Source organism: Pseudophryne corroboree, chromosome 2, assembly GCF_028390025.1.
Source record: "Pseudophryne corroboree isolate aPseCor3 chromosome 2, aPseCor3.hap2, whole genome shotgun sequence".
Classification (NCBI taxonomy): domain Eukaryota; kingdom Metazoa; phylum Chordata; class Amphibia; order Anura; family Myobatrachidae; genus Pseudophryne; species Pseudophryne corroboree.
In genome coordinates, this window is record NC_086445.1 from 255,614,636 (window position 1) to 255,627,582 (window position 12,947).

The window sequence follows — 12,947 nt, forward strand, 5'->3', positions numbered from 1 at the left end:
CCTGTTTAAGTACAGTCGGACAACGCCACCACAGTGGCTTACATAAATCATCAAGGCGGCACTTGAAGCCGCCTAGCAATGAAGGAAGTCTCACGGATTCTACAGTGGGCAGAACGCCATCTACCGGCCATATCGGCAATATTCATTCCGGGAGTCCTGAATTGGGAAGCGGACTTTCTCAGTCGTCAGGACATGCATTCCGGCGAGTGGGGCCTCCATCCAGAAGTGTTTCAACTCCTAGTGGAAAGGTGGGGCCTTCCAGACGTAGATCTGATGGCGTCTCGACACAATCACAAGGTTCCGGTCTTCGGAACAAGACAAGGGATCCTCAAGCAGCATTTGTGGATGCGCTGACGGAACCGTGGAGGTTTCGGCTACCGTACGTGTTCCCTCCGGTGTCACTCCTGCCCAGGGTAATTCGGAAGTTCAAGCAATAAAAAGGAATTCTGCTTCTCATAGGTCCAGCATGGCCCAGACGGCACTGGTTCTCAGACCTGCAAAGGCCTATCGTCAGAGCGTCCAATTCTACTTCCACAACGCCCAGACCTCCTCATTCAAGGCCCCTGTGTCTTCCAGGACCTAGCCCGGCTGTCTTTGACGGCGTGGCTCTTGAAGCTTCCGTCTTAAGGGCTAATGGGTTTTCTGAGGCTGTCATTCAAACTATGTTGCGGGCCCGGAAACCGGCTTCTGCTCGGATTTACTATAGGGTCTGGCATTCTTACTTTGTTTGGTGCGCATCTAACGATTATGACGCTTCCAAGTTTAGTATAGCCAAGTTGTTGGCTTTTCTTCAGCAGGGCCTGGACTTAGGCCTGCCTCTGGCCTCCCTCAAGGTTCAAATATCTGCCTTGTCGGTGTGGTTTCAGAGAAAAATTGCGACCTTACCTGATGTGCATACCTTTACTCAGGGCGTGTTGCGTATCTAACCTCCCTATGTCCCGCCTGTGGCTCCTTGGGACTTGTCGGTGGTTTTGGAGGCGTTACAAGAGTCTCCATTTGAACCTCTTGGTTCAGCTGACCTTAAGTGGCTTTCCCTTAAGGTGGTGTTTTTGCTGGCTATTGCTTCAGCTAGAAGAGTGTCGGATTTGGGTGCCTTGTCCTATAGTTCCCCATATCTGATATTTCACCGTGACCGGGCGGTTCTTAGGACTCGTCCCGGCTATCTACCTAGGGTGGTTTCTTCGTTCCACCTTAATCAGGAGATTGTAGTTCCGGCACTTGTTTCTCCTGATCTGTCTCCCAAAGAGCGGTCTTTGGATGTGGTACGGGCTCTCCGTATCTGTGTGAAGAGAACTTCTCCTATTAGGAAATCTGATTCTCTTTCTGTTGTGTTTGGGTTTCACAAACGGGGCTGGCCTGCTCACAAGCAAACTCTGGCCAGATGGATTAGAATGGTGATTGCACATGCTTATGTGAAGGCTGGTCTCTCTGCTCCTGATCACATTAAGGCCCATTCTACTCGGTCTGTTGGACCTTCTTGGGCGGCCCAACGTGGTGCGACCCTTGAACAATTGTGCAAGGCGGCTACGTGGTCCTCTGTGAACACGTTCATAAGGTTCTATGCCTTCGATACTGCCGCTTCCCAGGATGCTTCCTTTGGACGTCGGGTTCTTGTGCCCGCTACAGTGCGTCCCCTCCCATAAGGAATTGCTTTAGGACATCCCCATTGTCCATTCCTTGTGGAGCCCAGTGTACCCCGCAGCAGAAAACGAGTTTTATGGTAAGAACTTATCTTTGTTAAAACTCTTTCTGCGAGGTACACTGGGCTCCACAAGGCACCCACCCTGATGCACTTAGCTTCTTTGGGTTGGTATGGCATTAGCCGCTGACACTTCTCCTGTCGGGAGAGTGTGGTGTTTGTGGCAACTGGCAGTTGTCGTCTCTTTTACTTGCTACTGCATTGGGCTGGTTAACAAAACTGAGCTCCTGTGCACGGAGGCGGGGTGATATAGGAGGCGGCGCTATGCATCTTGGGAAGAAGGTCAAGGCTTTTGAGCCTGTTGGTGCTTCGGATCAAGATCCTACTCTACACCCCCATTGTCCATTCCTTGTGGAGCCCAGTGTACCTCGCAGAAAGAGTTTTAACAAAGGTAAGTTCTTACCATAAAACTTGTTTTTATTAACAATCTGTCCTCAGCAATAAAGCATATTTGCATTTCATGGAAAGCGACAAATATGAGTATAGATATCTACCTACTAAAAACTTTAATTTTGTCCTTGTGTTCTATAGGCATATCTATCACAATCCTCATCTCAGATGCGGATGGAATGATAAATTCGCCCAAATCCGCAATGCGATAACTGAATATATTGCAGGGATGTATCAAGTATCGCATGCAGGGACAGCTTGCAAGAAAGCTTTCTCCCTGCATTCTCGCTGAACTGCTCAGGTATTTGCCCTGAGCGTGTGACCAAACATCGTCGGCTACCTGCCCCTCCTCCATGCTTACACTTACCTGAAGCCAGAACCAGTGATCCTGTGCTCTACTGTGACCCACGGTGCTGTAAAATGTGATGTTGGCTTCAGTCCTCGCCAGATCACTGGTTCCTCGGTGCAGGTAAGTATTACTTTTTAACTGTTTTTTTTTTTTTTTTTTACACAATGTTCAGCTTGAGTGTCCATCAGACACACATGGCTCATCAAAAGCAGTGTCTCTGAGCTCAGCCTTCACTGCCAACAGGCAGAGAAGGCTGTGCAGGAGTCGGGGGACCGGGGGGATGCCCTATTAAGACTACCTGAAGAAAGTGATATTATCACAGAGCTCCCTCTGGTATTTTTTTATAATTTTTTTTTTTTTTTTTTTTTTTTTAATTTGAACAGACTGCATTTCCCATTTTAAGTATTGGATATCCGATCTGGTTATTATAAAAATGTGAATTTAAGGGGTTGGAGTATAATTTTGTGAATTGTCTTCCAATTGCCCATTAGTACATTTAGGTGATTCTAAAATAATGTGAAAAGGGTGTGAAAATAACCTTTTTCACATTATTTTAGTGCAAATAAGTTTGATAATACGCCAGTCAGTCTACTTTTCATTGACATGGTGAATGTGACTTTTAGTAATTCTTAAAATGTTCAGACAAATACAATATTGAGTACGAATTGTATACTGTAGTTTTCGCATTTGCCACTGTGAAGTCACATTGCTCTGGGAAATCCAGGCACATACAAATATACCACTGTTATATCCAGGAGTAATGCAGGTGCATATACTACATACTTGCCTACCTAACCCTCTCCATGAGGGAGAAAATGCTCTGTTCCTGGACTTTCCTGGTAATGTATGATTGTCATCACCTGTGGTGAAACACCTTTTTTATCAATTAACTAGTTCACCACAGGTAATGGCAATCATACATTACCAGGAAAGTTCTGGAACAGAGCATTTTCTCCCTCATGTAGAGGTTCAGGTAGGCAAGTATGATATACTACCATACCTCCCAAACGTCCCAGCTGCTTGTTTGTGTGGTTAGGCTGTGTGATACACACAAACATAGGGGGGTAAGGAGCAGTGGCGCATGCAGGAGGGGTTTCTGAGTACCCAGAAACCCCCCCTGACGGACTAAGTTTATTTTTATGGACAGTGGCAGCTCTTCATACAATGCTGCATGCTGCTCCTCAGGTAAAGCACAGCAGTTGGCCCATTTGGAAGCTGCAGGTAATGGCAGGGGAGGCGGGCACCGGCAGGAGCTGCAGGATCTCATCGGCAGAGGCGGCAGCGGCTGGGGTCGAGGCAGGCACTGGCGGGACCGTGGCAGCGGCTGGGGTCGAGGCAGGCACTTGCGGGAGCTGCGGGACCGTGGCAGTGGAGGCAGCTGCAGGGGAGGCAGGTACCGGGAGCTGCGGGTCCGCGGTAGCAGCGGCAGGGAAGGATGGCACTGACAGCGGCAGGAGAGGGAGATGCCTCGGTGTATGCTTTTTTATGTACTGTATGTGTAACAGTATATACTAAAACTGAGCAACAGCTTGCTCTATATAATCAGTGACTGACTTTGAAAAGTCCCGGGAGAGATAGATAGATAGATAGATAGATAGATAGATAGATAGATAGATAGTCTGGGTGGCACTCACATATTAACCAAATTACAGTTCCCCGTCGCTCTCTGTAGGTCTCCCAAGCCAAGGATCCGATAGTATAGTCCATGTATTGGCAGCAGACGGGTAATAAAGATTGTCACAACGCAGATATGACATCTTTATTACCGTATGCTGCCGATACATGGATTTTGTGTGTGTGTGTCATGTCTATCTAATCACATGTCTGTATCTGAAAACCCCCCTTTATAAATCCTGCATTTGCCCCTGAGGGGGGATGAAATAGCTGCCAGAAGCAGGTAGTGCCATACTTTGTGCAAGCTCTCCTGTTTTCATATCTCCCAACATGACCCTCTCCAGGAGGGACACAATGCTCTGCTTCTGGACTTTTCTCTTAATGTGTGATTGCTGGCACCTGTTTTGAACAGGTGAATGGATAAGAAAGGTGTCTCAGCACAGGTGATGGCAATCATATATTAAGAGGGAAGTCCAGGAGCAGAGCTTTCTGTCCCTCCCGGAGAGGGTCATGTTGGAAGGTATGTGTTTTGTTTTTTAAAGCAGCAATCATTTACAACTGGCAGGCTATTACATTCTCCCCATAATGTGAGAAATCTACAGTGACATACACAAATTCTAACCTGCAATGGTGATGTTTGGTTAATTGCTTAACATAAAAAATTCAAAGCAAAAATAGCACTTAAGACAACTGTAAACAAAGCTTTTAGAATTACTCACACTGGCTTTTAAAACTGAGGGATGTCAGTGAGTGAATGGGAACAGCAATCCTGAAAGAAAATAAATATAAATGAGAAAAAACATTCTAAGTAAATATGACCCAACTGGCAGGTACTGTAGTACATATGAAATATCTTTTCTCTGACGTCCTAAGTGGATGCTGGGGACTCCGTCAGGACCATGGGGAATAGCGGCTCCGCAGGAGACAGGGCACAAAATTAAAAGTTTGACCACTAGGTGGTGTGCACTGGCTCCTCCCCCTATGACCCTCCTCCAAGCCTCAGTTAGGTTTTTGTGCCCGGCCGAGAAGGGTGCAATCTAGGTGGCTCTCCTAAAGAGCTGCTTAGAATAAAAGTTTGTTAGGTTTTTTATTTTCAGTGAGTCCTGCTGGCAACAGGCTCACTGCAACGCGGGACTAAGGGGAGAAGAAGCGAACTCACCTGCGTGCAGGATGGATTGGCTTCTTAGGCTACTGGACACTAGCTCCAGAAGGACGATCACAGGTACAGCCTGGATGGGTCACCGGAGCCGCGCCGCCGGCCCCCTTACAGATGCTGAAGAGAGAAGAGGTCCAGAAATCGGCGGCTGAAGACGTCCCAGTCTTCTTAAGGTAGCGCACAGCACTGCAGCTGTGCGCCATTGCTCTCAGCACACTTCACACCGCGGTCACTGAGGGTGCAGGGCGCTGGGGGGGGGGCGCCCTGGGCAGCAATGTAATTACCTTTACTGGCTAAAAATACATCACATATAGCCCCTGGGCTATATGGATGTATTTAACCCCTGCCAGGATTAGAGAAAAAACCGGGAGAAGAGCCCGCCGTGAAGGGGGCGGGGCCTATCTCCTCAGCACACAGCGCCATTTTTCCCACACAGATCCGCTGGTGGGAAGGCTCCCAGGCTCTCCCCTGCACTGCACTACAGAAACAGGGTTAAAACAGAGAGAGGGGGCATATTTTGGCGATATTAATATATATTAAGCTGCTATAAGGGAAAACACTTACTATAAGGTTGTCCCTGTATAATTATAGCGCCTTGGTGTGTGCTGGCAAACTCTCCCTCTGTCTCCCCAAAGGGCTAGTGGGGTCCTGTCCTCTATCAGAGCATTCCCTGTGTGTGTGCTGTGTGTCGGTACGTGTGTGTCGACAGGTATGAGGACGATGTTAGTGGAGGCGGAGCAATTGCCTGTAATGGGATGTCACCCCCTAAGGAGTCGACACCGGAATGGATGGCTTTATTTATGGAATTACGTGATAGTGTCAACACGCTACAAGGTCGGTTGACGATATGAGACGGCCGGCAAACCAATTAGTACCTGTCCAGGCGTCTCAAACACCGTCAGGGGCTTTAAAACGCCCATTACCTCAGTCGGTCGACATAGACACAGACACGGACTCCAGTGTCGACGGTGAAGAAACAAACGTATTTTCCAGTAGGGCCACACGTTACATAATCACGGCAATGAAGGAGGCGTTACATATTTCTGATACTACAAGTACCACAAAAATGGGTATTATGTGGGGTGTGAAAAAAACTACCTGTAGTTTTTCCTGAATCAGATAAATTGATTGAAGTGTGTGATGAAGCGTGGGTTACCCCCGATAGGAAGTTGCTAATTTCAAAGAAGTTATTGGCATTATACCCTTTCCCGCCAGAGGTTAGGGCGCGCTGGGAAACACCCCCTAGGGTAGATAAGGCGCTCACACGCTTATCAAAACAAGTGGCGTTACCGTCTCCTGATACGGCCGCCCTCAAAGATCCAGCTGATAGGAGGCTGGAAAATACTCTAAAAAGTATATACACACATACTGATGTTATACTGTGACCAGCAATCGCCCCAGCATGGATGTGCAGTGCTGGGGGGGTTTGGTCGGAATCTCTGACTGGAAATATTGATACCCTGAATAGCGACAATATTTTATTGACTATAGAGCATTTAAAGGATGCATTTTCTTTATATGCGAGATGCACAGAGGGATATTGGCACTCTGGCATCAAGGGTAAGTGCGCTGTCCATTTCTGCCAGAAGAAGTTTATGGACGCGACAGTGGTCAGGTGATGCGGATTCCAAGCGGCATATGGAAGTTTGCCGTATAAAGGGGAGGAATTATTTGGGGTCGGTCTATCGGACTTGGTGGCCACGGCAACAGCCGGAAAATCCACCTTTTTTACCTCAGGTCACCTCCCAACAGAAAAAGACACCGTCTTTTCAGCCTCAGTCCTTTCGTTCTCATAAGAACAAGCGGGCAAAAGGCCATTCATATCTGCCCGAGGCAAAGGAAAGGGTAAGAGACTGCAGCAAGCAGCCCCTTCCCAGGAGCAGAAGCCTTCCCCCGCTTCTGGAAAGTCCTCAGCATGTCGCTGGGGCCCTACAAGCGGACTCAGGTCCGGTGGGGGGGTCGTCTCAAGAATTTCAGCGCGCAGTGGGCTCACTCGCAAGTCGACCCCTGGATCCTGCAGGTAGTATCACAGGGGTACAGATTGGAATTCGAGACGTCTCTTCCTCGCAGATTCCTGAAGTCTGCTTTACCAACATCTCCCTCCGACAGGGAGACGGTGTTGGAAGCTATTCACAAGCTGTATTCCCAGCAAGTAATAGTCAAGGTACCCCTACTACAACAAGGAAAGGGGTATTATTCCACGCTGTTTGTGGTACCGAAGCCGGTCGGCTCGGTGAGACCTATTCTAAGTCTGAAATCTTTTGAACACTTACATACAAAGGTTCAAGTTCAAGATGAAATCACTCAGAGCAGTGATATCGAATCTGGAAGAAGAGGACTTTATGGTGTCCTGGGACATCAAGGATGCTTACCTCCATGTCCCAATTTGCCCTTCACACCAAGGGTACCTCAGGTTCGTGGTACAAAACTGTCACTATCAGTTTCAGACGTTGCCGTTTGGATTGTCCACGGCACCCCGGGTCTTTACCAAGGTAAAGGCTGAAATGATGATTCTACTTCAAAGAAAAGGCGTATTAATTATCCCTTACTTGAACGTTCTCCTGATAAGGGCAAGATCCAGAGAACAGTTAGAGGTCGCAGTAGCACTATACCAAGTAGTGCTACAACAGCACGGGTGGATTCTAAATATTCCAAAATCCCAGCTGATCCCGACAACACGTCTGCTGTTCCTAGGGATGATTCTGGACACAGTTCAGAAAAAGGTTTTTCTCCCGGAGGAGAAAGCCAAGGAGTTATCCGAGCTAGTCAGGAACCTCCTAAAACCAAGAAAAGTGTCAGTGCATCAATGCACAAGAGTCCTGGGTAAATGATGGCTTCTTACGAAGCGATTCCATTCGGCAGATTCCACGCAAGAACCTTTCAGTGGGATCTGCTGGACAAATGGTCCGGATCGCATCTTCAGATGCATCAGCGGATAGCCCCGTCTCCAAGGACAAGGGGGTCTCTTCTGTGGTGGTTGCAGAGTGCTCACCTTTTTGGAGGGCCGCAGATTCGGCATTCAGGACTGGGTCCTGGTGACCACGAATGCCAGCCTGAGAGGCTGGGGAGCAGTCACACAGGGAAGAAATTTCCAGGGAGTGTGGTCAAGCCTGGAGACTTCACTTCACATAAATATACTGGAGCTAAGGGCAATTTACAATGCTCTAAGCCTGGCAAGACCTCTGCTTCAGGGTCAGCCGGTGTTGATCCAGTAGGACAACACCACGGCAGTCGCCCACGTAAACAGACAGGGCGACACAAGAAGCAGGAGGGCAATGGCAGAAGCTGCAAGGATTTTTCGCTGGGCAGAAAATCATGTGATAGCACTGTCAGCAGTGTTCATTCCGGGAGTGGACAACTGGGAAGCAGACTTCCTCAGCAGACACGATCACCACCCGGGAGAGTGGGGACTTCACCCAGAAGTCTTCCACATGATTGTGAACCGTTGGGAAAAACCAAAGGTGGACATGATGGCGTCCCGCCTCAACAAAAAACTGGACAGGTATTGCGCCGGGTCAAGAGACCCTCAGGCAATAGCTGGGGACGCATTGGTAACACCATGGGTGTACCAGTCAATGTATGTGTTCCCCCCTCTGCCTCTCATACCCAAGGTACTGAGAATTATAAGGCGAAGGGGAGTAAGAACGATACTCGTGGCTCCGGATTGGCCAAGAAGGACTTGGTACCCGGAACTTCAAGAGATGCGCACAGAGGATCCGTGCACTCTACCTCTAGACTTACCGCGGCTGCGTTTGACGGCATGGCGGTTGAACGCCGGATCCTGAAGGAGAGGGCTCCGACGGAGGAATTTCAACTGGGTCGATTCCTACATTTCCTGCAAACAGGATTGTCTATGGGCCTCAAATTGGGGTCCATTAAGGTTCAAATTTCGGCCCTGTCGATTTTCTTCCAGAAAGAATTGGCTTCAGTTCCTGAAGTCCAAGCTTTTGTCAAAGGAGTACTACATATACAGCCCGGTTGTGCCTCCAGTGGCACCGTGGGGTCTCAATGTAGTTTTGGGATTTCTCAAATCCCATTGGTCTGAGCCACTCAAATCGGTGGATTTGAAATATATCTTACATGGAAAGTGACCATGCTACTGGCCCTGGCTTCGGCCAGGAGAGTGTAAGAATTGGCGGCTTTATCGTACAAAAGCCCATATCTGATTTTCCATTGGGACAGGGCAGAACTGCGGACGCGTCCTCAGTTTCTCCCTAAGGTGGTATCAGCGTTTCACCTGAACCAACCTATTGTGGTGCCTGCGGCTTCTAGCGACTTGGAGGACTCCAAGTTGTTCGACGTTGTCAGAGCCTTAAAAATATATATATATATTTAAAGGACGGCTGGAGTCAGAAAGGCTGACTCGCTGTTTATACTGTATGCACCCAACAAGCTGGGTGTTCCTGCGTCTAAGCAGACGATTGCTCGTTGGATTTCTAGCACAATTCAACTTGCGCATTCTGTGGCAGGCCTGCCACAGCCAAAATCTGTAAATGCCCACTCCACAAGGAAGGTGGGCTCACCTTGGGCGGCTGCCCGAGGGGTCTCGGCATTACAACGCTGCCGAGCAGCTAAGTGGTCAGGGGAGAACACGTTTGTAAAATTCTACAAATTTGATACCCTGGCTAAGGAGGACCTGGAGTTCTCTCATTCGGTGCTGCAGAGTCATCCGCACTCTCCCGCCCGTTTGGGAGCTTTGGTATAATCCCCATGGTCCTGACGGAGTCCCCAGCATCCACTTAGGACGTCAGAGAAAATAAGAATTTACTTACCGATAATTCTATTTCTCGTAGTCCATAGTGGATGCTGGGCGCCCATCCCAAGTGCGGATTGTCTGCAATACTTGTACATAGTTATTGTTACAAAAATCGGGTTATTATTGTTGGAAGCCATCTTTTCAGAGGCTCCTCTGTTATCATGCTGTTAACTGGGTTCAGATCTCAAGTTGTACAGTGTGATTGGTGTGGCTGGTATGAGTCTTACCCGGGATTCAAAATCCTTCCTTATTGTGTACGCTCGTCCGGGCACAGTATCCTAACTGAGGCTTGGAGGAGGGTCATAGGGGGAGGAGCCAGTGCACACCACCTAGTGGTCAAACTTTTAATTTTGTGCCCTGTCTCCTGCGGAGCCGCTATTCCCCATGGTCCTGACGGAGTCCCCAGCATCCACTACGGACTACGAGAAATAGAATTATCGGTAAGTAAATTCTTATTATTTGCTTTACCACTAAATAATACACTTCACATGCTGGCCAAACTCGTACCAAGATGGATGTGTTACCAGAATCATACTGGATTACAGATTTGTCCTCTTACATCATTGCTGCAGTCACGCTAAACAGCCCTTGAAGTCGCGCTATGTCATGGCTGGACATGGCAGCAAAGAACGTCCGTTTTTGTGTTTTTTTTCAATGAAAATGCGTCTTAGACGCAAAGTAATGTAATAGGACATACAAGCACCTTCTGCTGATTAAATGATATGCAGCATGCCTATATTGTATATGTAATTGCGCCTCTAACTGCGTCCGAAATGCCACGTTAGTTTTTCCATGAAAACACTGTAACATAGCATTTTGTATGCAAATAGTCGCAGGCACACCCAGAATAGAGGCATGCTGCATATCATTTTAATCAGCAGAAGCTGCTTGTGTGACCTATTACATTATTTTACGTCTAAGACATATTTTCATGGAAAAAAATGTAAAAATTACACTCTGCGCTACCGATTCACATGGCACTCACGTTTTGGATAACGCAACTTGTAGCGCAATGAGCAGAGATGTAAGAAGACACATCTGTATCAAAAGAAGTGCTTATAAATGCAATAAACTATGAAAGTCCTCTATGGACGCTTAGAACAACCTGCTGTCCACTTCAATTGACAAGGGGGGTAATTCCAAGTTGATCGCAGCAGGATTTTTGATAGCAATTGGGCAAAACCATGTGCACTGCAGGGGAGGCAGATATAACATGTGCAGAAAGAGTTAGATTTGGGTGGGTTATTTTGTTTCTGTGCAGGGTAAATACTGGCTGCTTTATTTTTACACTGCAAATTAGATTGCAGATTGAACACACCACACTCAAATCTAACTCTCTCTGCACATGTTATATCTGCCCCCCTTGCAGTGCACATGGTTTTGCCCAATTGCTAACAGAATTCCTGCTGCGATCAACTTGGAATTACCCCCAAGATTCACATTGTATCCATTTTGAAGTAAAGTGTTTTTTTATAGAATTTTCCTTATAATAAGATAATGGGTGGAATTCAAATGATATATCACGCCCAATCTCCTGTCTAAAATGATCCCCGTTATTGTGCATATCGCGGCCATAGTAATCAGGTTTAGCCGTGTAAAGGGTTGGGTGCCTCGCTACTCCAAGGGCAGCAAGCTGAAATAATGATACCATGCCCCCGAGGGCAGAAACAGAACGGGTGTAGAAAGGGGTGAAAAGAATTGGATCCCGCCCAATGTGTGGACATTTTAAATGTATTTTGTGTAAAGAGAATGTTTTTATTATAAAAAATAAGAATTTACTCACCGGTAATTCTATTTCTCGTAGTCCGTAGTGGATGCTGGGGACTCCGTAAGGACCATGGGGAATAGCGGCTCCGCAGGAGACTGGGCACAACTATAAAGAAAGCTTTAGACTACTGGTGTGCACTGGCTCCTCCCACTATGACCCTCCTCCAGACTTCAGTTAGGATACTGTGCCCGGAAGAGCTGACACAATAAGGAAGGATTTTGAATCCCGGGTAAGACTCATACCAGCCACACCGTATAACTCGTGATACAATACCCAGTTAACAGTATGATAACAACTGAGCCTCTCAACAGATGGCTCAACAATAACCCTTTAGTTAAGCAATAACTATATACAAGTATTGCAGACAATCCGCACTTGGGATGGGCGCCCAGCATCCACTACGGACTACGAGAAATAGAATTACCGGTGAGTAAATTCTTATTTTCTCTAACGTCCTAGTGGATGCTGGGGACTCCGTAAGGACCATGGGGATTATACCAAAGCTCCCAAACGGGCGGGAGAGTGCGGATGACTCTGCAGCACCGAATGGGCAAACTCTAGGTCCTCCTCAGCCAGGGTGTCAAACTTGTAGAATTTAGCAAACGTGTTTGACCCCGACCAAGTAGCTGCTCGGCAAAGTTGAAGAGCCGAGACCCCTCGGGCAGCCGCCCAAGAAGAGCCCACCTTCCTAGTGGAATGGGCTTTCACTGATTTAGGATGCGGCAGTCCAGCCGCAGAATGTGCAAGCTGAATCGTACTACAGATCCAGCGAGCAATAGTCTGCTTTGAAGCAGGTGCACCCAACTTGTTGGGCGCATACAGGATAAAGAGCGAGTCAGTCTTTCTGACTCCAGCTGTCCTGGAAACATAGATTTCTCTGACGTCCTAGTGGATGCTGGGACTCCGTCAGGACCATGGGGAATAGCGGCTCCGCAGGAGACAGGGCACAAAATTTTAAAAGTTTGACCACTAGGTGGTGTGTACTGGCTCCTCCCCCTATGACCCTCCTCCAAGCCTCAGTTAGGTTTTTGTGCCCGTCCGAGCAGGGTGCAATCTAGGTGGCTCTCCTAAAGAGCTGCTTAGAAAAAGTTTGTTAGGTTTTTTATTTTCAGTGAGTCCTGCTGGCAACAGGCTCACTGCAACGAGGGACTTAGGGGAGAAGAAGTGAACTCACCTGCGTGCAGGATGGATTTGCTTCTTAGGCTACTGGACACT

At 47.8% G+C, this 12,947-nt stretch overlaps 1 protein-coding gene across 2 annotated transcripts in view; it reads right to left on the minus strand.

Annotated features, from left to right (window-relative positions):
• Positions 1–12,947, minus strand: part of PRPH (peripherin) — an 86,896-nt gene that overhangs the window by 7,841 nt on the left and 66,108 nt on the right. For both annotated transcript variants that reach the window (XM_063952685.1, XM_063952684.1), the window contains exon 7: positions 4,772–4,821. In XM_063952685.1, the coding sequence (XP_063808755.1) occupies positions 4,772–4,821 (50 nt within the window). The remainder of the gene's footprint in view (positions 1–4,771; positions 4,822–12,947) is intronic.